At 41.4% G+C, this 27,881-nt stretch overlaps 1 protein-coding gene across 1 annotated transcript in view; it reads right to left on the bottom strand.

The window, feature by feature from the left end:
- The window catches only part of FER1L6 (fer-1 like family member 6), a 777,028-nt gene that overhangs the window by 78,247 nt on the left and 670,900 nt on the right, over positions 1-27,881 (bottom strand). Inside the window, exons 37-38 of the mRNA XM_078686795.1 lie at positions 6,325-6,423; positions 3,504-3,745 (exon numbers count right to left, since the gene is read on the bottom strand). Coding sequence (XP_078542921.1) covers positions 3,504-3,745; positions 6,325-6,423 — 341 coding nt within the window. The remainder of the gene's footprint in view (positions 1-3,503; positions 3,746-6,324; positions 6,424-27,881) is intronic.

Here is a 27,881-nt window from a genome sequence, read left to right on the forward strand (position 1 = left end):
TTATCGCGAACCACTAAAGTCATGAAATAAACCTGAGGTTAACCCCCTGCTAGCTATGGCACTGCACAGACAGGCTTAACTTAAAGGCCCTACAGGTGTGGCCAAGGAAATGAGAAACTACTTCTCTGTGGTCCCTCTAGTCCAATTTGAGGGCAGCTGCTCTTTCACTAGAACTGGTGCCTATGACTAGGAGTCATAAAAAAGTGTTGGATGGAATAATTTAATTTATTTAAGCAACTGATAATCACTCAGGCCATATGCCAGACCGGTGTTGTTTTGCACACTAAACCACCTCAGTTTGGACCTAGCTATCTGCATATCAGTCTTGAGCCCTGCTCCAATGGGAACAGACCAGCCTGAAATGCCAAGCCAGATCCTCCCTGAACGAGAACAAAAGCAAGCCAGCATCGGTTTTGCGCTTGTTATAGGCTCATCTCCCGGGTTCAGGTTGGTTCCAGTGACACAGTGTGCACAGGCCCACATCTGGGCATGACCATCCCAATTAGGGGGCACACACTAAAGTAAATAATAAATGTGATGGATAGAAAGCTTGAGTTAATCTCAACCACTGGTAATCACTTGGGCCTCATCCCAGTCCATCTTTATTTTGCACGTCATGCCACCTCAATTTGGACTCAGCTACATGCAAATCCATCTTGACTCTGCTCTGATGGGAACAGTCCAGCCCGAACTGCCTAGACAGGTCCTCCCTGAACCAGAACACAAGCAACCCAGGGCCAGGTTTTTTGCTTGGCATCTGCATGACTGCAACTCCGAATCTCCTTCACGGCAGCAATGCCTTTGAGGGTGACAGAAATAGCCAATGCAGTAATTTAATTATGAGTGAAATGCATTCTTGTGAAACACGTACGGCTTGATTACAAGTTTGGCGGTGCTGGAGTGGACCGCCATGCAGGTGGCCTGCTCCCACACCACCAAACCCAGGTGTGCACCACCCACCAGATTATGAGTTTCCTCGTGTTTGGTGGGCTTTTTTCGGCGGTCCCACGGCAGTGCCCCTGAAAATGGGCCCTGAAATGTGAATGCTCAAAAAAGTTCCTGCACGGCATGGACAGTAAAGCCCAGGCCATGCAGGAACTGGGATGCATGCACACAGAGGGGGCACATGTTGTGCACCCCTACATGCATCCCATGAAAAGGTGCAACAGGGGGCTCTGTAGGAACCCCTTTGTTTCAGGGCTGCCAGCCTTTTCATGGAGTAAAAACCCGAATTATACCTCTGGAGGTCCTGGAACTTTCACTATGCATGGCAGTGCCGCCAGACTCATATTTATTTAAATTTTATTTTTTTATTTATTGCGATTTTATATAGCGCAAACTTTACCCAAAGGTGTCAGAGCGCTTTACATAAGAACCAGTTGCAAAACATAAGGACTTAGGATTACATGCGTTATATAAAAGATACAAGCAAAAAAAATTCTAAATGTACAAGATGTAAAGTCACACAAGGAGGATATACAAACAGAAAAAAAATTGCAAATGTACAAGATGTAAAGTCACACAAGGAGGAGATACAAACAGAAAGAAAAATTGCAAATGTACAAGTAGTAAAGTCACTCAAGGAAGAGATACAAATAGATATACTCTAAGAGTCACATAGGAATGGTAGAGAGTACAAAGGTCTACTGCATATACTAGTGATTAGAGTTATCTCTATATACATATATATTTACACATAGACTTTCTCAGGTCAAGACCCAAAAAAAACAGGAGAGCAGAGTTCCATTAAGTGGAGTCGGAGGGGGGACGCAGTCACATCACCAAGGGAGGGTGGGAGGGATACAAGGGTATGGAGAAAAGGCAGTACAGAAAAGGGAAGAAACATTTGAGGATCGTCAAGGGGGAAGCGAGGGAAAAGGGTAAAGGACGAGGGAATGGACAAGATGGCGGGTACAAAAAAAGCGGCCGAGAACAGCAGCAAAATGGCGGCCAGGACAAAGGAAAAAGTAAAGCGGTCCATGAGAGTCCTTGCTGGTTTGTTGGCTGTTGGCACAGTACCACAACACTATATTGAAACGACATAAACTAATTATACTTCAGAATCATCTCAATAGCTATCTATCATATTCCATGCAGTAGAAAAGTGCTAAATTAAGCAATTTTTGTTTTAAATCTGAAAACCCACCTTAGTCTGTCCTCACACTGTTAACTCAAAAGAGTGTTCTCTGTCACATCATCAGACCTATTATTTCTTCTCTGCCTTCCACATTGTGTTTGCATTTAATGCAGCCTCTCCAGGCAAGCCACATTTTAGTGTTGTCATTATTTGATGAATGTACAGCATTTTTCAAATGCTCGTAAAGATCCTCATTTCTAGATCGAGCCTTGAGATAGCTTCAGCTGTCTGTGGGCAAATAGAATTATTATATCCAATATAAGCTCAGAGGGAGCTTTCTGTGTTTATAATCAAGAGTCCATCCCTCACCTGTCTCTTCCCCTTCTCTGCTCGGGATTTAATGGTTTTCCTCCCTATTGTGGTATTTGTCCCATCTAAGCAGCATGTCAGTCTCATAGTGTTTTGATTTGATGAATATATTCTTTCACAACTGACATCGGACATTGTATTGGAAAAATTAGGGACAATTTTATTTTCCTCTTTCTGTCCCCCACCTACTCCTTTCCCACCCAGCTCTGTTTATAAAACAAATGAGGCCCTCCAAGCAGCCACTTCATACATCAGCACCATGTGCTCTGTATGCCACCCATATTGGTGGATGAACTTCAAATTGTTTAAGTGGCATAACACAGGCCCCCGTGGCCTCCGCGGTGCGGGGGGGGGGAGGGGCAGAGCTGAAGGGGCCCCACCCAGCACCGTACTCCGGCCTAAGAGCTCCTGATTAAATCCAAAACAGGGGCCCCTCCATGTACCTTGCAGGGAGGCCCCCACAAGTTTTGTTACACCACTGCATTCCAATGCGCATGCATATGCAGTGGTGTTCTTGGAATCATTTGACGTGAACTTAAAAAAAAATCTATCCAAGATGGCTGCTATGCATGTGCAAGGGCTATCTAGTAAGAGTTTTTTTTAGTTTACGAAAAATCATTACAGGATGGCAGTCGCTTCTGGTATGTATGCACAGTGGCCATGCATGTGTGAATCATTTTTCCTAAACCTAAACAAAATTCATGACAAGCTGGCATGCACTTTGGTTCAAGGTGGCCATCTTGTAATGACTGTTTACCATTGAAAGATTGCTGCTGCAGATGCATGCACATTCTTTGTGCCACACTTGTAATGTTATTTCCTAAACTAATAAAAGAAATACCAATAAAATTTGTCTTGCATATCCATCTAGGGGGAAATAAGCATTGGCAAAACCAAAAGGTGTCACCAGTGCATTATGTTGTCTTTGCCAATGCTTGTGTTCGGTATACTTATACATTATAAGCAAACAAATAGTTTCTATCTTTGAACTAATGCATGATGTTGGATGATCTTGAAAGTAACACAGAAAGACAACTTTCCGAACTCGTTTACTTACCCAGAAAGTCATCCGAGGAAAGCCTGTCGAAATCCCAGACCTGGAGCAAGAGCACCGCCGGAATTTTGCGTTCTGTCTTCTCTAAAGAAAATATATTTTCTCTTTTGCTGACAACCATTTGCTTTTCTGCTGGCATATAGAAGAAAGGGTAGACGAAGCGCCAGTTGAAGTTTCCTTCTCCAGTTAGAGAGTTGTAATGGACGTCTGTCTCCTGACTGTCATCCTCGAGTCCCTTCAGCCACCTATAAGGATAGGTTTCTCAAGTAATTAGTACACTTACACATCTCTTGAATAGTAATACGTTTGTCCTGCTATTGGATGATATGGTTACAAATGTATTATCTTAACACTTTGAATTGTTCACTTCGAAACTGAACATATTTAGAGTGACTCTCTCTCAAAAAATTAAAAGGCATTAAAAATTAAAAGAGGGGTAGCTCAGGACAAAATAGATAAGATAATTAGAATAAAGGCAAACAGAAGAGAAAATGGAAAAGGCAAAAAGGACAAAGAATACAGACAATAGGAAAATAACTATTGGATACAAAATAAAACAAGAAAAGAGGAAAAGTAGTCCCAAATGAAAGTGGGAAGTAAAACAATTTTGAAGGAAAACAGTCGAATTCATGAGATAAATTCATGGTGAATTTAGCACGAAGACACAAATTGTGATTGCAATAAAAGCCTTATTTAGGGCCTAATTACGACTTTGGCAGTCTTGGTACGGGGCCGCCACACTGCTCCAAGACTGCCAAAGCCGTACTGACACGGCCCGCCAGATTACAATTTTTTTAGTCCCTGGCAGGCGGTTCTTTGATGGTCCCATGGCAGTGCCTTATGAAAAAGTCACTGCAACGGAGGCGTCAAAGCCAGTGCCCCCACGGCATGGCCCCCATGCAGCACTGATTGAATATTTTGTTATTACGGTAATCTCATATGCTGATGATACCCAGCTAATTTTCTTGAAGGACTGCTCTACTAACACTCCGGCTGCTTCTTTTAAAATGTGCCTAACAAAAGTCGTTAAATGGATAAATAGCTTGCTTAAATGTAATTCTGATAAAACAGAGATCTTATATTTTGGCTATAGAGAGAATTTTCCCAAGTTTTCAGTCTCTGATTGGTGGCCTGAAGACTTTCCTACTCCACCTACTCCTGTATCCACTGCTAGAAATTTGAGTTTCAATTTTGTCTTTTCGTCTCCAAGTGCTGGTAGTTACTGGCTCATGTTTTTCTATTTTGAAAGCTCTAAAACGATTTCTGTACCCAGACACTTTCAGTGAAGGTAAGATCGTCTGGGTGGGGGGAGCGGGGAGTCAACAGACAACGATGAGGGAAACGAAAGAAAAAGAAAACCACTTACCTTGCGCTCGCCACATCCTCGACTCAGTGATGCAGCGAGCGTAAAGTAAATAGTTTTCTTTTTTATTTATTTTTATTTTCCGTCATCGTTGTCTGTCAACTCCCCGACTCCCCACGCTGCACCACCCCACTGCTCTTACCTGCATTGGCTGTCCCTTCCTCTTTCTTTGCAGGCGTGTAAATCAGTGGTACATGCCTTAATTACTCTAGACTTGATTACAACAATAGCCTGTTAAATTGATTACAGGTGACTCAAAACTCGACAGTGCATCTGGTTCTTGGACTACCCCAGCACTGCGCTATAAAACATTCAGTTTAAGCCTCTGGTGTTGGCTCAAAGAGCCTTATATGGTATCAGTCCAACTTACCTCCAGGATAGGTTTTCTCCATATTCCAGTGGCGTAGCAATGGGGGTGACGGCGGCATGAGTTTTGAGGGCGGCTCCACCCCCCTTACATGCAGTAGCGGCAAACACAGAATTTATCGCCAACCCTCCCCTCCCCCGATTCCTCCCAGCTCTTCAGTGCAGGCGGCAAAGGCAGGGACCGCCATGGCCGGCAGTGTCCAGCTACGCGACTGCCTTATTCTCCTTCCATACTTTTGAGATTGAGTAAGGAAGGCCTTATTAAAAATTCCAAAGTTCAAACGGCAAAGAAAGGTAAGAAATGTATTCTGCTTCCTGGCGGCTAAAGCTTGGAATAAACCTCCTCTTGTCATGGGTAATTGTTTAGGTTGAAATTTCTGGGTTTAGGTGCTACAATTGTCAGTGCCCAATTGTGTTGTGGCACATTCCTCTTGTGATTTGTTCCATCATGTAAGAAATTCATTCATTTAGGACGCTCCTGAAGACCCGACTGTTCACCGCAGTGTCATTTTGTGCATCGATGCGGCGGCTTTTCCCGCTGTACGCGGCAATTTTAAAATTACCGCGTTACATGACGAGCTCAGCTCGTCATGACGCATGGCAGGTTACGCTCATGACGAGCTGAGCTCGTCATCAGCCTCGAAGGGGTTAAAGTGCCGTGAGTTATGGGGCTGACGCAGGGATGCCCTCAGGGGCAACTGTCGGCGCTTCAAAAATCAGATCATTCAGTCATAGTATCAACTGGCCTCATTGCATAGGGCTGCCGGAGACAACTTGATATTCCATAGGTAAAATTATTTTCAGAGTTAAGAAAAAAACGGAATAAAAATAACACGAAAATTGCACTTTTACACTAATCCAAACCAGGTGGATATTTAAGTGAAAATCCACATGGTTTAAGATTCTGGTTTCCAGGCATATTACAGAACTTTGGGCTAGGCAATTTAAAAAATACAGGGTAAGGAAAAAAAGGCAGCAATCTAAGGCAGAACTTCATATAAATCACCTCCCTTTTTGTCTTTGTGCATGAACTAGACATGCAGTGATGAACTTATTTTAAAGTGGACCTGGCATACCCCGACTGATGGAACTCACCCTTTGACATAGATGTCGCTTGACCTTTGACCGGTAAATATGTTCTCGTCCTCTAAAACAACATCCTCAGTGTTCCAGATTATTATTCTCAACTCGTATCTGAGGAAACAGAAGGAGAAATGATTTCACAAAATGAAATTATGGACAATCAGCAGTGCAATGGCTTGGACGGTGTCTTAATAATATTATCACTATTCTTATTCACAGGTTTATGTACACACCAGCAACATATACAACCAGTCAATGTGATCTCCGTGATCCTCAAAGGACTTTGTTTTTGCAATATGAACCTAGAGCAAAGTGCAGCTGGTCACAAAATGAACAATTCATAATCATTTTATATTCGCCTTGTGTAAAATGTTCATAAAAATATATAATTCGCATAATTCTGAAACATTTGACCATAAAGATATACTTAAAGTGTGAGCAAAGAAACTACTCATGGTGAAGTGCCTCGGGAAAAAATGCAATTATCCCTACATTTACAAATGTGCACAACATCAGTGGGAAAAATATTCATTAGTGTGAGAAAATCGGAAAAAAATGTTGCTATTTCCTTTCGACTTGCCCCACATGAATTATTGAATTTCAGTCTCATTTTGCCACAAAGGCAGCAAAGTAACCAGTCCACCAAACTGTTGGTTCACTCGCACTCTGATGAGTTGGGCAAACTGCCATGTTTCTTGTAAATCATTGATCAGCGTTGGTCCAGTCATGGCTGGCATGACTTGCGGGTGGGGGGGCTGGGTCACGCGGGGACTGGTCGTGGTGGAGTTTAATATAAAATTAAATTTAAAAAAAGTTAACTTACCTTTGCCGGCCCTGTCCCGCATCATCTCTGCTCTTCTCCTACTCTCCTGCCTGATTACGATGTCGGTCAGAGATTATGATGTCAGTTTTTGACAGTCAATCCATATTGACCTTTCCGACATGGGCTGGCTGTGAGAAACTGACTTTGGGGCCCCCTTCCACCTGGTCCTCCGCATTCAGACCTATTTTGGGCCTGATTACGATGTCGTCGGAAAGCCTCCAACCACTGCTCTGACTGGCATGGTAGGTTTAAAATCCGACGGCAGTTTTATGATGACAGCGGTCAGAGTTTAAACCGGCTCAGGAATCCGACATGGTTCCATGGGCTTAAGGAGCCCATTGGCCAGTCGGAAAGCCCTTATAATCTCTTACGGACGGTATTTTCGCTATCGAGATTATGATGCCAGTTTCCGACAGTCAATCCATGTTGGCCTTTACGACATGGGCTGGCTGTGAGAAACTGACTTTGGGGCCCCCTTCCCCCTGGCCCTCCGCATTCAGAACTTGGGGTCACCTATTGAGACCCCCTAAACACCTATGGCGCCTACGGTGCTGCCACACCGTTCAGGGATGTTTAAAAACAGGGATGCAGGGATGTTTAAAAACTTCCATTGTTCAATGGGATCTTGTGCTGTGGGCGGTTTCAGCCTGCCGCACAAGTTCCCATTTAAAAATGTATGTTTCCGACTTCACCATGTGCCCTCGCATCCAAATACTGATGTCGGAACCGCCGACCTGAGGTCAGTTGGTTCCCAGTCCGCAACTGTGTCAGTCAGAGGCAACTCTCTCAGACATCGTAATAAGGGTCTTTGTGTTTGTAGACTCCACTTCAATTATCTGTCCATGACTCTTCCTATTTTATACATGCAAACTAGTTCATGTTGCACTTTTACCCTTTCTCTACCCACTTTTCTACACCATGGTCAATAAAAAGACTGCACAAGTTACACACATAATGTTCTCTTTTGTGACTCATGCACATCAAGTAGATTTGTGAATGTGCATTACTTTGTATGGTTAAACAACATTATCAGGACATTAATATAAATTATATGTAACAGAATTTGTCACTTAATTAATTAACTACCAGCAATTTAGGGTAAATGAACTATTTCAAAGTATAAAAGTAAAATAAGAGTTTTTATTTACAAATTAAACCTAATTTGTGCACTGGACAGTAAATTCTCATTTCAACATATGGTAGACCCTAAAACATACAGCAAAACATGCAGGGGCATCAATAAATAACAGTCACAATGGAGGCATTTTTAGAATAGGCAACAACAGAGAGAGTGACACATGCTAATGTTTTGAGACAATTGTAGTTTGCAGGGCCACCATCATTATTTCCAACTGCATATATTCAAATTCTTTCTCATAGGTTGAATGATTACCATATAAATAAAAAAATCATGCAAATTAATTCAGAGAAAATTACATTTTCAGATATTCTTAGGAACAGGAGGGAGTGGGAATCTAATTGTTAAGCTTGAATGAAGAAAGGGAACACCTCAATTGTTAAACAAATTTGATTTATGTCACAAAGTGGCTTTTTAATTTGGGAGCTGGTAGTACACCCCCCAAATTAATAAACACAATCTGATTAGGTAACAAAACAGATCTAAGTGAATCTCTGCACAATTCCTATCGGCTGAGGATTTCCCCAGCTAAATGCATGTTAGATCCAAACAGGGCCATACAGCATTAAAGTTAAGAACACAACACAATAAAGACCCCAAATAATTCAGAAAAAAAGAAATATGTATAGAGAAAAAAGACACAAACATATTTAAAATTAGGTAAGAGGAAATGAAGATACAGAATGTAAATTTCTATGGTACAAAGCACCAATATAACACATTGCACCAACTAGAATTCACTGAATGTGGTTGATTCGGACCAAAGGCACATTTGTAGGCTGAACACAATGGAACAGAAGTCAGTTAGTCAAGAAGGATCAGTTCACTCAAAGGTTTTTACTTTGAGGCTTTAACACCTAGAGGCAGATTTACCATTCTTTCATGCAACGCAGCTCAGAGAATCAACTTGCTTCGCTGCATGCGTGAAAGGGAGAAGGCAGAAATGCTTTAGAATTAGAAAGGTTGACTTTTTAACACTCTACAATTAAACCTTTTTTCTTTAAGAATAGCTACCCCTTTTAGAGAAATTGATTGTGTAGTGCATGTAATAATCTTGTACCCCAATTGTTTTAGCAAGTTGCGATCTTTGTACATATATGTGTTTCTGTTATAGCTATTAAATGGGGTTGATACATTCTCAACTCCTCCCAAACTAGCTTGCGTTTGGTAGTACTATTGAGGCCAGCCACATTCCAGATCATGCACTTAATCTGATCCATATTAAGGTTTCCTGGCCTTTGCTTGTGCCCCCTTTAATACCTCAATAGCCATTACTCTATTTATTTTTTCAATCTTGCCTTTCAGATAAGTGAATATTGAACAATTAAATTCAAACAAAAAGAAAATACCTAGTAAACTGCAATGCCCTAGTGATGACATTTTTTGCCCACCTTTTCCTCCCCCCCTCCACAACCCCCCCACCCTGTCCCTTGGAAGAGGATTCCCCCTTTACTCAGCTGCCGCTAACTAGGCAGCCCCTACAGAGCTTCTACCATAGTGTTCTCCCCCCGTGCACCCTTATCATATTAATCAGAAATGTTTCCCTTCTCCCTAGATTCGTGCCTAACTTTGCTAACGATATATAGCTATCTATCCTTTTGTATAATGCATATATTATTAATACCGAATGCCGTCCTCTATCCCTAAAACAGAGATAACCGGACAGCAGCTGAGCCTAATCTAAACATAAGCTAAATACGAAGCCGTGCAGAAAAGAAGAAAGAAATTAGATATTAGAAAAAAGAACTGCCAAAGTCAATAATTTGCGACCCTCATTCTATTTTTGTAATTCAGCCTCCATTTTCCACTTTGCCATAGCCTGCTCGATTTCCTTCTCTCCTGCAAAAAAATAAGTATTGCCATTTTTGAGAACTTTTAAGCGCGCCGGTTCTTGTAAGAAGACTTGCGCACCCAGTGCCTTTATAGAGTCTATATATTTGTGTAGCTTCCAACGTCTGTCCATCGTGACCTTGCTTGGGTCAGATCTAACAAAAAAGCTTATAGATCCTACTCTTACCGGGGAATTAGGTCGGGCTTTCAATGCGACTGCCTGTCTCAATAGAAAGTTCCCAAAATAAATCATAAATGGTTGTGGGTATTGCCCGCCCTTGCCCCTCTGAATAATTGGAAGTCTATGGACCCTCTGCAATTGAGAACCCCAATCCCAATCGGCGAGTTCAGGGAAGGCTTTCTGGAGTAGTTGCACAATATAAGACCTCAGGTCCGCCCCCTCTGAGCCTTCAGGGATGCCAAAAAGTTTTAAATTTTGTCGGTGCTGGCGGTTTTCCATGTCCTCCAGCTTGATCTGCATCGCTAGGATCTGAACATTGTGTTTCTTTGTGAGGTTGTCTGTGCGACTTGATAGCTCCTCCGTGACAACAACCCTCTGTTGTAATTCTGTAATATCCTTGGTTAGGCTCCCCAGCTGATCCGCCATCTCCTGCAGAGACTGCTGTACTCTGCTATTATTTTCCTGGACCTGCGTATAGTGATATTGAGCTTTTTGTCTTTGCTCCTTAAGTGACTGCAGTATCAGACACAATGAAGGTGTGATAGCATCTTGATTACAGACTGTTCCTACACCGTCAGTTGTTATAGTCACCTCCTGAGCACCTATAGTGGTATCTGTGGTACCTTGAATTCCTTCTATAGTAGAGACTGGGTGCGTAAAGCTTACTCCACCTGAGGGGAGCTTTGTTGGACTCATTGAAATATCTACTATCGATACTACTGATAGAGGTTTTGCTGATATGTTCTCGCCAGGGGCGCTTCCTGAGTTTAGTAATGCCACACTCTTGATGCCTCCTTTTGCCTGTATCCATTTACCCAAAGGGCTGTTGTCAGGAATTAGCTTTCAACGTGGTGTAGTCACATTCTGTCCGACATTCTGCTCCCCATTCTGTCCTACAGGCGGTTTCTTCTTGTTTTTGCTGCCCTTACTTTTATTTTTGCCTTCCCCTTTCCCTTTCCCCTTTTATCCAAAGATACCTTTGAGAGTTCCATAGTATCTTCATTGTCGTCAATATCGTCGAAAGAATCTCCCTCCAAATCTCCCTCATCTCTACCCGCAGCGGCGGTATCCATGGGAGTTTTATCTATAGCACTGCAGCCGTTTGACCCCAATTCTAAGCTTTTTTCAAATGGATAGTTCCATCATGCGCAATCAGTGCATCCTCTGCACCAGTATCCCTATTGATTAGATTCAGACCGCCTTCAGCAGACAATAAAGTAGATAGAGGCAGAGGCAAAGACACAGCTATATTATCATTTGGAGTAAAAGTAGCAGTAGGTTCCGGTAGCTCAGAAACAGTAGAAGTAACAGTAGCAGTATCAGTGACGGATGTAGCAGAAGAAGCTTTTATAGCATCATTAATGTCTATCGTATCGCCTGAACCACTTAAAACAGTAGCAGTTGCAGTTATAGTATCAGTTATAATTGTAACAGCGGCAGTTGCAGTTGTAGCAGTAGCAGTTGCAGTAACTAAGGCAGCATTTAGTACTATATGCGCAGCATTAAATGAGGTGTCACTACTACCTTCCATGATAACCCCAGATTCAGTAGCCGCCGGCAGAGCCTCCAGCAGGCTGTCATGCCCTCTGCCCTTCTTAGAGCTGCCTGCGTGTAATGGCTTCCCAACTCCTTCCGATGTCCTCAGAGACATATTCGCAGCAGCCCCCTCTCCTATTCCCACTCCTGCTCCAATGTTCCGACCGTCTCGAGTACTCCGTGGAGCCGTTTTTGGTGCCATCTTCTTGGCCAGGGATGACGGGGAGACTGGCAGAGAAGTTGATGAGATAGCTGCCACTGCTACCGCTGGAGCAACAGCAAAGACCAGGCTTGGTCCCCTTACTGCAGGCCGGCTTCCCAATTTCCAGTGGAGAAGCCGAGACGCTAAGACTAAACGTCCAAATCTAAATGCGAGAGACTGCCACATCCGCTCCGTGAGGCACTTCAGGTATTTTCAGAAGTCACAGCAGCTTCGGTTCCTTTTTTTCCCCCGTTCCTCTCCGCTTTTTTTCCTTTACCAAGCCATGCGGCTACGTTATACACATTGCACTCTCCCCCGGGCTACGGGCTACGCTCCAATCTATAGTTTTTTTTAAAGTGTTTTTAAGTGTTTCAGAGGGACGAGGCGGGGGGCGCTTCAGGTATGAGGATGTGGACTAGGTGTGGTGATTCTCACAACAGTTCGCAGCACACTGCTGTTACACCGCCGCTCAATACAGCTCAAATGCAGTTCCTCTCCGATTGCTGCGCTTTCACGAAAAATGAGGGTAAGTCTATCCTATTTCGGGTATCGGGTGGAGCTCACTCGGTTGTGCTCTGTGGTGGCGGCATCAATCCGCCATCTTGCTCCTCCTCCGGAGTAAGTGGCAGTTGGGCACTTACTCAGCTAGAGATAGGAGGATAGGAGGCAAAAAATTGTGGTGTGCGCAGCATACGGCCCTAATGTGGATGATCCTGCAATCTTTGAACATCTTAGCTTGGAATTGCTGAATTGGGAGGGGGAAAGATTGATAGTGGGGGATTGCAATTGTGTCATAGACTACGGTTTAGACTCTTCTGGTAAAAGCCGAGCCCAAAGAATGCATAAGACACGTGCCGCAATACTTCAAATGGCAAGGCTACAATCTGTTAAAGATCTATGGAGACATAAATACCCAACAATACCGGGCTATACATATTATTCGGTCCCCCATGAATCTTATTCAAGGATTGATATGGTTTGGGTGTCAGATGGCTTAATTAGAACATCAGAAATGGAGATATGCCCCTGCGTAACATCTGATCATAATCCTATTAAGCTAGTATTCCAGATTGATGTATTAAAGAGTGAGACCAGACTATTCTTATTTCCAAGCTATATGCTGACAGACAGTGACTACTTAGATAATACGACTAGGGAATTAGAAGAGTTCTTTAGAGTTAATACGGGAACAGCTTCACCGAGGATTGTATGGGATACAATGAAAGCGTTTGTTCGTGGTATTACACAAAAATACATTTATGAGAGGAATAAGAAATGTTGAAATGAAACAGAGTCTCTAATAAGCACTCTAAGCAATCTTGAGGTGCAGCATATGGAAGCAGCAAATAAAGATCAGGCTACTCAAGATACTCTGCTCCTATTATTAATAGATGCAAGAGTATTAATGAAGAAGACCCTGCGGGAAAAAATGGCAGCTAATTTTACTAAACATCGACTGGAGAAATACGAATATGGTGAACATATAGGGCAGGTACTGGCTTATCAGACTGCAGAAGCAAAAGCAAAAACCAGTGGTATAAGGGGCCCAGACGGATATATGCACACTGAACCGTCGGCAATTTTAGAGCAATTTTCTTTGTTTTATCAGAAACTGTATTCCCTTATATGGGACCCGAATCAGGAAGATATATTAAACTATATTGAGGACAGCGGTATACTAATAGCTGATGAGGAGGAAGTAGTCAAACTAGAAGACACAATGTCTATAGAAGAAGTGGAACTGGCTTTGTCAGCTCTGCCAACGGGGAAGGCAGCTGGAGTTGACTCGCTACCATTAGAATTTTATAAACCTTTTAAAAGAATACTATTACTGCCTATGTGCAGAATGATACAATCAGTGGCAGTACGCGGGCAGGTACCGGAATCATGGAATATAACACAAATAGTATTTTTCTCAAAAAAAGACAAATCTCCAACAGAATGTGGGTCATACCGGCCTATTTCACTGATAAATACTGATGCAAAGGTCTTTTCATAGATCTTGGCAACCCGTCTAGCTGCACTTATGCCACGAATAGTCTCTGAAAGACAACATGGATTCATTATTGGGAGGGACACCACTGGACACGTTAATATGGCTATTGGGGCATTTGACTATGCAGACAAAAAATTGACTTCGGTATAATATTATTAGACGCCGAAAAGGCTTTGACCGAGTCAGGTGGGACTTCGTATGGGCCGTATTAGCTAAAATTGGTCTTGGACTTAAATTCCGGTCCTGTGTACAAGCTCTATTTATTTATTTATTTATTTATTTAATTGCTTATATCGCGCTAGAATCGACCCATGAGGTATCTCCGCGCTTTGCTCGCAAGAATTCTGAAGTATATTGTAAACCACAGGCCAAGCTGTCATATGGGGAATGTGTTCATCTCCATTCCAGATTCTGTGTGGGACAAGGCAAGGATGCCCTCTATCCACGTTAATATTTGCTCTTTACATTGAGCCATTCTTGGGCACACTACAAAAATGAGCTCAAATCAAACCTCTAAGAGCTGACAATACTAAATTAAAGATCACAGCCTATGCAGATGATGTTGCAGTTTATGCAACTAATCCAGAGGAAGCTGTAAGGAGTATTAAGATTGAAGCAGACAAATTCGGCAAAGTGGCAGGCTACAAACTGAATGCTGACAAGACTCAGGTATTAACTACTGTGGGGATCCATAATTCTGTTATTGGATCTTGTGTCACTGTAACTTACTTGAGAGTAAGGATAACAGCTAAGATTAATCAGATTATCAACTTAAACTATGCACTCTTGTTAAAAGAAACTAATAAATTGCTAAAAATATGGCATAGGCTTCACATAGGCCTGTTAGGTAGATGTAATTTAATCAAAATTAAAATACTGCCTATATTTTTATTTTTGTTTCATTCTATTCCTTTGAAAGTCCCCAACATATTTTTTTTTAAATTAGAGGGGGGTTTCAGCAGTTTTATTTGGGGATATAAAAAACCTAGGAGTGCAATTGAATTACTTAAAGCTACATATGATCAAGGTTGCCTCGGCCTCCCAGACTTCAAAATCTATTTTTGGGCCGCCTTTACGGGCCGTTTTCATAGTTTGCTTGGCCTAGATCAATTTGATTTTGTGTTTAGGTTTATGCTTGGGAATCAGAGGGATACATTCTTATATGGAATTAGAGATCCAAACTATTTTAAAAGGGTAAAATTCAAGACCATAAGGGATATTACTTATATTTGTCAAGCAATGTCTACTAGGTGCAATCTACCTATGTTCCATAAAAATTACCCGTTGTGGGGGAATCCGACTTTCCCTGAGGTATTTAAGGATCATGCGGGTAAAATCTGGGCGAACCATGGAGTAAACTGTCTGGGCGATCTATATAATGATAGAGATATCAAATCATTTGAAAATTTAAGACTGGCCTATAAGCGTCCAGCCCATTGTTTTTTTTAATATGTACAAATTAAGGACTATCTAGCCTCTAATCTGACCGTAGATGAAATAAAACATTCCACAATCTGGGACTATATCTATAGGGAGAAGTCTAAATCTCTCATTGGCTCAATGTATGCTCTCTTACATAATTATAGACCATTAGGCAGTGAGAAATTAGCAGAACGCTGGACTCAGACTTTGGGGACAATTGTCTCACCTAGAATGATCGTACAAGTACTAGGCTATGTTAAGGACTCAGTCCACTCGGTCAGTCTACAACTCCAGCAAATACGTATTACTTGCATGATGTATTATACCCCCACTAGAATAGCCAAATGGGCCAAGGGAAATAAGATGGGGGATAAGGTAAAATGCTTGAAATGTGGACTGTATGCGGCTACCTTAAAACATTTGTTTATGGAATGTCCAGAATTGAATGGATACTGGAGGAAAATTGAGCAAATACTTAGCTCTAAAATAGGGTTGGGTCACATACTTACCGATCTCGAAATTATGTTGGGTTACAAGGATGATAACCCGGCAGTAGCACGTCTCTTTACGATTTTGATGGCTGCAGCCAGATTGGCTATTGCCAGGGCATGGGTTTCTACTACACCCCCGGCGGCAGAGGATTGGTGGGCGATTATCAGAGATATCTACGGTTTAGAGGCCGCTCTGGCAAAGGCAAGGGGGATTAAATCATTAGTAAAATTAGAGGCGCTGTGGGGGGCCAATGGCCCTGGATGGCCTAATTTAACTAGATCTGGCTAAAATATGAAATAAGAAGTAATATATTTAAAATGTTTGTAATTGATTTTTCTTACCTGTTATGTTATTACGAGATCTCTCTCCCCTCCCCCTCTTTCTTTTTCTATTATGTCCTTGCCTATGTATTAATTAACATATCTGTTTATCTATATTAATTTGTTTTGCATATGTCAATTTTATGATTATGCCCTATCTGATGAAAATAAAAAAAATAAAAAAAATAAAAAGAATTACAAAGGTATGGAGCATTTCTGCTCTCTCCTTGCACTGGCGTACTGTGTGCTGTTATGGGCAGGATTTATTTTGTGCAGAAAGTAACACTTTCCTGCACAAAAACAATCCTTAGAGGCATATTCCTCTTTCTATGTGTGATGAAGAATGCAACACACATGGAAAAGGGAACAAACATGGAAAAATAAAGATATTTTTCCTCATTACGCATCTGGCTTTGCATCAAAGTACATGGTGGATGCACGGGAAAGTTCATGCTCCACCCATGTAACGCCTACCTGATAGAAAGCAAAACAAGACAGCGCTATGCTCAGCCTTGCTTTACTTTGCATTTACTAAATCACGCAAAGTGACTTTGGGTGGATTAGTAAATATCAGTTAAGAAAGTTTCACACAAGGCCAACACAAGTCCTTAGTAAATCTGTCCCCAGATGTTTCTTGAGCCAGGGCTTTCTCAGTTGGTCAGCTGAGCCTTCTTCAGAAAAGGGAGTCCTTTTATTTTTTGTGTTCCTGTAGTAAGTAACATGAAACTAACTACTTGGACAGTAGTTCCAGTCCTAAGCAGATGTCAGGAGTGCTTGGGACTGTTTTCACTAGCTGCCAGGAAGTCTCCTTTCTTGATGTTCTTCCCAGGTCTATAAATGATCTAAGGAAGTAGTGGAAGGTGCTAGACGTATCTTGATTATTAGACTGTGATTAGAGAATTCCCTACACCCAATCCTGCCAACTTTCTCTGGGAAAACACGACTCTTTTTTATCACTTTCTATCTTAAATTACTTCAAAACATCACAGAATCCTTCACTAACATGGGCCTCAACCTTCCTCCACATTTAGTAGACTTGGCCTCCTATTAAGCAACTCAAGGTAGCATCCTCTGTTCTCATGGTGGACAGTCTTGTCAATCAAGAATCCATGCCATCCAAGAGATTAGCCATTAACAACCAGTCTTAGATGTGTATTGTAGTGTGGTTATACACCAGTTTGCTCTCAGTTAGCACAAAGTTACGTTTTTAAAAGTTTATTTTAAGCTATTATTCAAAATCTACTTTGATTAGTAGAGCCAGAGGGAGAGCTAAATGCTGGGGAATTGCAGGTGATTGGCAAGTAAGCAGTTGCAAAACCTGCCAGGCTGACTAAGTGTTCCATCATCCTGAAAGTGGGTTGTAGTGTAGTTCCTATAGTCCCAATAGGCTCTGCGCATTGGAATAATATCTTCAGTAATGTAGACGTAGGACTGAGGTTAAGTAGGTCTCTACTGACGATATTAGACTTAAGTTTTTTTGCCAGCTAGCTCAGAGTTCACTAGAAACTTTCTCGAATAAGCGAGGAGGAGTTTAACCTCCCTGGATAGACAAGAAGGGATTTCGTTTCTGACAACCATAAAACATGACAACTTTGCTCTCCTTGAATAAGAGTATATCTCTAGAGTTGTGTGAAAACAAAAGACAGCTATTTCACTCAGTCAAGGGTGCGTACTTAGTTTCACCAGATTGCAGAGAAAAAGAGAGACGGGCGTTTTCAATAAAAGGTGTTATTTATTGAGCAGTCTCTTTCCTCATACAAGAGAAATGAATTGCTACAATTGCAATACTTATAGTTAAGTAAAGTGCATACAGTAACAGCAGGATTATAAAATAATACTGTAAAAGCATGGATATGGTTTCTTAGCCATATGATACTTTAAAATAGATAAAATAGATACATACATATATACATTGACTGATCGTACTCAACTGGTGCTTCTAACTACGCCTACCCCGGTGTACCTGACCTAAGCCTAATACGTGGGAGGGAGTAAGTAAGTAGCAGTTTAAGTTAAGTTTGTTTTGCCAAGAATCTGACTCAAGAATTCTCTGTAAGGGTTTAGTCAGTTCAGTACCTAGGTATTAGAAGGCAGGAGGTCTGGTATCTCTCTCTCAGGACTCGGTATCCCAGTCACCCGCAAGGGTAGGCTGGAAACGCCGGAGGCTGGATTTCTCGGCAGGAGAAAAGACAGCGTCTTTCTCAGCGCGTCAAAAGGGAGGGGCAGCGTCCGTGGGTTCTCGCATCAGCTGGGCTCTTCGGAAGTAGATAGCTGCACTGCTCCAGGATTACCACCGTGTGTTTGCTTAAGGCAATGTTGGTATATTTATACCTGAAAGGTGCCGGGTTTGACGTAAGGCTGGACATAAGTCGTCAATAAAGATGTCACTAAGAACTGGTCGTTCTTACAGTGCTTTACAGGAGTTCTCGGACAAAATCAAAACAAAGCAGCGGGGATTTCCCAGGTTGCTGGAGGCTTGGATTTGTTTAAGAACTCGGTGTGCTTTCTAGGGGGCTGGAGGAATAGGCTTGCTTAATGTGACAGCATGCGCTATGACCGAATTATGAAAAGGGTTTCTATGCCGTTGTAGGGATATTATTGATTTATAACCGTACAAGGGCAAAGAATAGGAATATCGATTCAGGTACCTAGATAAACACACTACACCCACTCCACGAATTCATGTCCATAATTACTAAACTAAGCAATAGTAAACATATCTAACGGTGCATGTGTATACCGATCCACCCCAAAATACAGTTTTTGCATCTGAAATGGCATATGCGAAATACACGAAAAATTAGTATAGGTACTGTATGCTTTCAAGCAGTGTAATCATTCATTAAAAGGATGCACATATATATCAGCATGAACGATTTGCGAAAATTACACATGAGACCATTCCATCACATATAAATACAGTTTTTTGTAAATATGCTAGAGGCTGAGGTAATATATTGTCTCTAGAGTTCCTAAAAATAGAAGTTCTGTTCTCTAAGAATAGTTCTACTTTAAGCAGAGGATGAGTGCCAAAAAAAGGTAAATATTTTGGAATTGGGAAAAAAATAATTTCGTTTTTCAAGGGAAGAAGTCAAAACAGTTCCAAATTGTTTCAGAAGCTTTTGTTTTTCAAAGCTGAAGGCCAAATTCAGAGTTCAGGGAACGCTGAGTGCTCGTTTGCTTAAAAGTTTATTCTTTCTGTTCGGGGGAGAACATCATTTCAGACAGAGTTTCAAAAAAGCAGTTTACCGCTTCAGGTGAAAGTTCGACCAAGTTGGAAAATGCCGCAACTGTGCAGTCGTGAGAATGATTGCTATCATCGATGACAGGATCAGCAGTGCTCACAGAAGGTCGTACCTGGTTGATGCTGCTCTCATCTTGCACTTCACTACCCTTCAATCGCAGTGGTGAAGTCTCAACGAATGCCGTCATCAGGATGGGTAACCGCTGGGGACAACACGATGCATGAACCTTTACTGGGCTTAGCAAAGTATCTGTATCCAATGGTACTTCTGATTGTAGTGTAAGACAGACGTCTAACACGCATTCTTCTCCGCACAGCATACATCTTAACACAGGTAAGATACAGTTCTGCCAGATGGGTCTGAATGAAAGAAACCAGGTCATATCCAGATCTCTTAGCCGGGCTAATCCAAGGACTTTAGTTATGCGGTCCCGATAGCGTATAGCTGGGATCGTTTCTTCCATTGTTGCTGTAGTCTTGTCTGTGACATGGCTTGCCATAACGAAGCAGCAGTATCAAAAATAAAATGCCTGCTACGAGTCCCAACAGGAGTGGAAGGCCGCCAAAGAGTGAATGGACAAAATTAGGAAAGATGCCCAGGACTGCTTTGAAAAGTGTCAACAGTCCCGAAAAAATTGTCTTAAATACACTCGCGATACCATTCGTATCAGAAATGTTTAAGATTTCGTTTAGCATTTCTGCGAAGTGTAGGGGGCAATTTGTTGATAAAAGGTTATGTATCTCTTCCGTTGTCCTTGCAACTTGGAGATCATATGTTTCTTTTGATGACGTCAAGTGCACTGGCGTCTGTAGAAGAACAGACTTCATTCTGCTTAAAGTATCAATTCGAATAGAAGAGATTTTCAAACTGGGCCAAATTTTTCCCTCCCTGTCTGGAGTGTCGTTAGGATACAATACTTACAGCAAGTGACCCTGGACGTTACGCTTACGAGATAAGCTTTTCCTGGCACCAGGCCACAACATCTGTGGTCCACTATTAGAATGTAGCTCCCGTTTGAAAGCCGTCTAAAGAATGGCTCTATTCGAGTTGCAGGTGTGCCAAGCTGGTGACATGAAAGGTTATATGAAGTCCCCTCACAGGCCCCATGTAGATTTATACCCTGACACAGGAGTGTACCACTTAGTGATTTTTCACAATTATCACCACTAAGAAATACATTCTGTCCTTTTTCACTATAACATGTGTGAGTGTAAGGTAATTTCCATGATGACTTGATGTATCCTTTACCCAACCTTTCATACTGGCCCGCCTGTATATACTGTTGGCAGTATCGAAATTGGAAAGTTGTTATCGGAATAGTTATTATCCCGTGTATTATCCATTCAATGACAGGTCGTTCTGACATTGTCAATGGTAATCTCTCAAGTTTTTCAATGCTCAGAATTGTATATTCTGCACCCTTTTGTGCCAAGCTGATTTGTATATCAGTAAGGTTAAAGATAGCGAATAGTGACGTTGTGTTGATAAAACGCCAAGGCACGTAGCCTGAACGCAGATTTTGTAACGTCCAGCCAAGCTGTACAATAGAACGCAATTGGGACTGACCATGTTGTAACATTAGCATGTCCTGTTCTATTATACCGATTGCAGATGATACAATACCGTCCAGTGAATATATTCTGGAGGACAGAGTCATTAACCCATTGTCCACAACAGAAAGTGATTTTTCCAAATTAATACGGTCAATTTCCCGTATTTTCTTTGCTGTTTCAATTTGAGTTTCTTTCCAAACTTCGTTATAAGCTGCATATATAGAGGCCGCTATGAAACGTTTTTGACGCTGTTTGCGTGGTCCCATAATGAAATCACGCAAGTCAGCACCTTCTTTAAGTAAAGTTAAGTGTTGCTTAATTTCTGCCAGTGTGGATGTATGTAACCATTCAAGGCAGAGATTTCCTACACTGTATGTTGTTACTATCCCTGGATGTTGTCGCTGGGAGTATCTAGGGTCTGGCCTGGTCAATTTGAACCCCTGTATTTTGTTCAGGTATCTATCTTGACAGTTATTTGTGTCTGTGGGCCAGATCAACCATTTCTTCCAATCAGGATGTGTTCTGTTTTGGTGTAAAATATGGGATACGTCTATCTCAACATCTGTAGTGCTATTACTGTCAGGTGTTGGCTTTGGAATAGACGGTTTGTTTAAGTCTTTCATTTTGGCTAGGCCAAGACAGGTTGTTTGTTGAATTGTGTCATTCAAAAATATAATTTGTTCTGGGATCATGCAGGCTCTGAATAATGATTCTATACCTTGGACTTGCCAATCTTTAGTACCCCAGATCGTTTTTGTTTCAATGTTATTTTTCCAAAAATCAAAACCAAATGTATTCATTTTTTCAAAAAATGTTTCTGAATAGATTAATTTTGTATTTGTCAGCATGGTTTTCATTCCTGTCTTATTTAACAATTTGAAATAAAATGTTTCTGCGTCACTTGTGTTAAACCCTGAGAAGTATGGAAACTTCTCATAAAATGTTTTCGAACTACCTTTTGGTGGAGTTGCACAATGTTCCCATTGATTATAATTTAAAACATTTCTAGGTTGAGCAGATTTATGCAAATAATGGTTACCATATTGGTTGTAGCAGTACATCTGATCATAATTTGATGAACCTTGTAAATAATCATGTTCTGTAAATTTTGCTGACATAACTAAGTCTGACATCATATCATTAATACTTTCAAAATCCCAATCATCAGAGAATGTACTCAGTTTTACAAAGTCACTTAATGAAACCTTAAATTGATGAGGATACTTCAAGAGCTCGACCGGGCCATATATATCGTAATCTGTTTTGTCCCATGCTACCCCACCGGGTAATGGATTGGCTGTGAAGTTTACTGAAGAAAGTTCTCTTTTCTCGATGTGTGAAGACTTGTGTGGCTTTAGGACCAGGTTGATATTCTGGCTTGCTGTGTCCATTGTAACATATTTTCCCTCAATGCAGTGTCCCAAGCATAGCACCATGATGAGCCAAAGCAGGAGGAAAAGTACACCTAGCACCATCCAAAATTCAATCCATGGAGAAATCAGTTAGGTTTCTTTTATTTGATGAAAGAGTTCTTGAGTTTTGTCTTTAAGAGTTTTTGTTTTAGTCGGCTGTTTCTCAGGTTCGCTCGGATCCTCAGAAAAGTCATCGAAGTTGATGAAGTAGCCTGACGCAGTTCTGTCAATTATTGGAATTGCTTCTGGATTTTTCTTTGTTTTATCAGTATAGTCTGTGGCTACATCGTTGTAGACAGGTGTTTCTTGACGAATTGTTGCAATTTGGGTTTCAAGAGGCTTAAGTTCCATGGCTTTGTTACATAGTCCTTGTTGATTCACTGTAGGTTTATCAAATGTGATTAGTTTCTCAGTTTGAACCTCTTGATTTGTAGCAAACTTTGGTGTTCTGCTATTTCTTGGGAGTCCACTGGGCCTACTACTTATTATTGGCCACATGATTGTGGTTTAACCAGGTCGATGGATACAACTCGGTTCTCCTTTTTACCAGCAAGGGGCGGTAGTACAACTGATCTTGTTCCGTTGACAGCTAAGACAGGTACTGCTTTTCTGTAAGAAGGCCCAAATTCCTTCTTCACCGCGATTTTCTCTCTGACCAGATCCCCAATCTTTGGAATCCAGACAGGCCTTGCTGGGACAGGTGGTTTCTCTTCAGTGGCTGTTGGCTGTTGTTTCAACTTTATGTTGCTCAGGTCTTTTCTTGTTTCATTTAAGTCCTGTAAAATAGCCAAACGATCTTTGATATCAAAGCATTTTCTTTCTACCACTGAAGTTTGACTATCGAGGTCCTGGATATGCATTCTAGTCCCGAACAATAGTTCGTACGGACTGAAACCTCTTAGAGAATTTCTTGGCAGATTGTTAAGACTACGTTGGACACTTATTAAATGTTTGACCCACCCAACACCCGAACCTAATACCTTTGCCGTTATAGATTGCTTTATGTCTCGGTTTTTTCTTTCCACCCTCCCATTTCCCTCAGGAAGGAAGTGATAAGATTCCCGCAATGCAATGCCCATGCTGGTCATGTCCTCCTCCCAAGCTCGAGAGCTAAAAGCAGGACCCTGGTCAGAATGTAGCATGCCAGTTGCGTCTATGCCGCTATAGACTCGCAAATCTTTTTACAACAATTCAGACGTCAGCCGAGAGCTGGGGTCTACATTTTAAGTGAAAATAGTCTTAAATAATATTAATGGGACGCATTATTTTCTGGGTTTTTGCATATAGATGGCATTGTTCTCTCTAAGCGAAGGGCCAGGGCAATACACCGGCCGGTTCGCCACTGCGATCTCTGTTGCAGTCTGGGCAGTTTATTGTGAATTTATGATGTTGTAGGCTCATTCCCGGCCACCAGTATATTGATTGTAATTCTTTCAGAGATTCCTTAATCTTAAGGTGTCTTAGACCCTCACCCATATGTGCGTCTGCCACTAATAAGTTTCTCCTGTTCGTGTTTGGAATTACTCTATCCCCCACTCCAGGGATTTGAGCAAAAGGAACGGAGTTTGCATCGATTACGTATGTATAATTGAGTGGATAGTTGACAGGTAGTGCTGAACAGTCGCCTTTTGATGACGTTTTTACCGCCAGCATCGTTTCCCCGTCTACGTATTTTCCTGAACGCTTTTTTGTAGCTACGGAAGCCGGTTTAGTTGCTTCCGCTGTGACTGTCTTAGCCAATGAATTCCCTGAAACGTGAACGCCATCACGTTCATGACTCAATGAATGTATCACGTGAGTCTTTGGTAGTTCTTTCTGTAAAAGAACTACTTGTTCCCAAAGCGATTTTTGCTTTATTGTGGCACCTGTGTCATCTTTGTAACCGTTTTGAACCCATTTCTGCAAGTTGTTATTGTATGATTTGATGCAGTAATATGAATCGCACACTATTAGTGTCGGGAATTCGTGAACCGCATTATCTAGCGCCATTTTCAACGCTATTACTTCAGTTTGTTTTTCTGAATTATTTTCTACAGAGTGTGATTTTGTTACAAAAGGTCTCAATTTACCTCCGCGCCACACGTATTTAACAATCTCGCATGTGGCGTTATAGGCTTGTTTTCCCAAACTGAGGGTTGTGCATGTCCGTCTGTATATATTACACAGGCGTACTGTTGTATGGGCAGAATGTCGATTGGCAGAGGATATTCTCTTTCATATTCTAGATTTTTTAATTTTTTCATTTCCGGGTCAAAATAGTATTTCACTTTGTCTGTAGTAAGAGAATTTTCCCATTGTATCCATTTTGGATTTAATGCCACAGTAGGTAAATTACATGGGCTTGTTAATGCCTCAAAGGCTGATTCTGCTATTCTAACAGTAATCTGTCTGCCATCAGTTTGGTCTCTTTCTTTTGCTACAGCTGTTTGAACCGCATAAACAATGTTTTCCTTAATACTGAATGTTTTTTCAGCTTCTGTGTACAAATGTGATTTGTATGCTATTGGTACCTTTTCTCCCTCATTAGAGGTTAGGTATGTTAATTCCGCATCTTCCTGGGATGACTCGGATTACAAGGTTGCGTGTGTTATCGTGTGTTTGCAATTTTGTTTTAGCTAACATGTCTGTTTGCAATGATCTCAACATTTCTGTGTGTTTTTGAGTCCAATTGATTGTTTTAAAATCTGGTTTTATTAGTTCATAGAGAGGTTTAACCCTCCCTGCATAATTTAGAATGTAAGTTCTTCCGAAATTCAGGAAACCTAGAATTGATTGTAAGTTTTTCAGCGTTCTTGGTGCTTGGATTACAGCACATTTCTCTAAGAAATTGTCTGCCAGGCTTTTGCCTTCACTTGATAATTCATATCCTAAAAACAGGACAGTTAGATGGGCAATTCGTGACTTTTTAAAGTTGAATTTGTAACCCTCTGCTGCGAACCCAAGTATTATGGTGTTCACTCTTTTCAAGTGAGTATCCAAGTCATCATCTGTTAGATAGATGTCATTGACATAAGATAATGCCTCATCATCATACATTTGTAGTAACTCTGTTACTCTTGCTGAGAATAATCCTGGGCTGTTCTTGAACCCCTGTGGGAGTCGACAGAATTTTTCTGCGAGCCCATTATTGAGAAAGCGGTCAAATACCTGCTTTCAGGTACTATATTTTGACAAAAGAATCCATTAGAGATGTCTAATGTTGTTTTGTATTTTTTGCGCACGATGTTATTCATTAGTGCTGCACTATGTGAGTTTTGTACTGCAAAAGTTTTGCAACATGATTAAGGTGTCTGTAGTCCAAAACTAGACGATATGAATCGTCTGGCTTGGAGACAGGAAACAAAGGATTGTTCATTTGAGAGGTGCATGTTTCAATCACCCCTTGGTATTCAAGTTGATCTAAGATCTCCCTGACCTGTTTTTAGCTTCTTGCTTAATTGGGTACTGCCTTTGTGCAGTTGGTTGACTTTTTAACTCGATTTTGTGAGGAGGAGAGTCCTCATCCCATCCAACATGGTTTTTATATAATGCAGGAGCTTGGGCTACTGCCCACTTTCTTGCAAGTGTATATTTTTTATGAATTGAAATGTGATTTGAGAAGGCAGGTATAATCATTTCTTCGCCATGAGGGCACTCCCTGACAAACTCTGGTGGCCAGTCTTTTTCAGCTAAAAAGATGTCATAGCCTTTGGAGAGGTTATCCCAAAATAGACCCCTTATTTTCCTAGTCTTATCTCCCTCTATACGTAATGTTATTTCGTATATTTTATGAGGTTTGCTAACTCTGGTATCTGCAGTTTCCACCTGAATGTATTCATTCGTGTTCACTGACTCCAGATGATTCATCAGGATCTTGCGAGCTATGCTCACTTCTGCTGCACTGTCTAGCATTGTCTGAGCCCACTCTCCGTTTTTCAGTTGTGTCCTCAGGATCCTCGGCATGTTTGAATACTTTTATACTGGCTACCTTCTTTTTTGGAAATTGTAGTTTTTTGCTTTGATGAGCAGGTTTTTTGTCTTTGGACTTGACGTGCTCTTCCCTGTGTTCTGACCGTCCTCTTCTTTCCGATTTCTGCGAGGAAGTTTGAAAAGATCGAGAGGGACGTGTATCAATATCTTGATATCTATCAGGTTTCTTCAGATTATCCCTATTTCTAAGGTTGTATCTTTTCTCAGAGGGCTCCCTCTGGGGAGACTTGTGTCCTTGGTCCGGAGATCTTTCTCTCCGCCGAGGAGACTTTCCTCTGGACTGGAATCTTTTTTCTTTGGGAGTGGATTGTTTATTTCCATCCCAGCTCTTTTTTGGAGTGTTTAGATTATTTTTAATAAATATCTTTTCAGGATTTTCAGTTAGTTGGAGTTTTACTGGTTTCCCACCCAAACTATCTCTTCCTAGTTCTTCATAGGATTTTTCTATGATTCTGGCAAGTTCAAATGGTTGTTCTGCCATATCTGTTTCTTTCAATTTCTGGCGGATCGCCACAGATGCTGCTTCTCCTTTTATGTTGGATAATAATAAAGCTGAGACCTGCTTGAAGTCTTTCAGTAATTTCATACCCAGAGTTAAAGCAGGTTCTGGATCATATTCATTTTGAATCTGTCTTAGCACATCGGGTATTACCGCCATGGACGGAACACCATGTGTTTTTGTGTAAATGGAAGCAAAGACTGTGCCCCAAGTGTCACAGTCCTCCACATGTGGTGCGATCCCCATTGGAAGACAGATAGTCAGAATTCTGTGTTTCTCAGTAGGGGTAGTATCCGGAAATACTGCCTCTATTTGAGCTATTTTTTGTGCTAACCAGAATGGAATTTGTTCCCGTTTTGCGGGTACTTTACCCAGACATGACTGTATGTTCTGTGGTGTAATTTTGTTTGTGTTCCCCTGATGAGGGGTCAGCTGTGGAATGTTAATAGCTGGTTGGACTGTTGAAGTCCGCATTACATATTGGACTAATTGTCTATGTATTTTAATCAGTTGTTTTAAATGTACCAAAAGTTCTGGTATTGACATTTTTTCAATGTCGGGATGTGGTGTGTAGCTGGCTAGAACCGGCCATGTTGCTCCTGGTCTACCTAGTGGACCGAGCCTGGTGATGTGATTATTATGTTTTAGGGCACCTTTAAACCAGAGCAGGTGCTCTTGGTATTTTAATGGGATTTCCACCTCCTCGAAAGGAGTGTAGATATCCGGTGGTTCCTCTATTTTGTAATAGTGGAATTCATGTGTGACAGCGTTTGCTGCTGGAAAGTTTATCCATGAATAGAATACCTCTGTCTGCCGATACTCATGTGCCTCAATTACGAATATGACTGTACCACCTCTCGATGTTAGTCCATTTTCTATTAGTTTAAGAGTTATAGTTTTTCTTATGCTGACCGGGATGAGTATTGCATCCGGGTCAGACTGCAGGAGACT

The sequence above is a fragment of the Lissotriton helveticus genome, chromosome 4_1, assembly GCF_964261635.1.
Source record: "Lissotriton helveticus chromosome 4_1, aLisHel1.1, whole genome shotgun sequence".
Classification (NCBI taxonomy): Eukaryota; Metazoa; Chordata; class Amphibia; order Caudata; family Salamandridae; genus Lissotriton; species Lissotriton helveticus.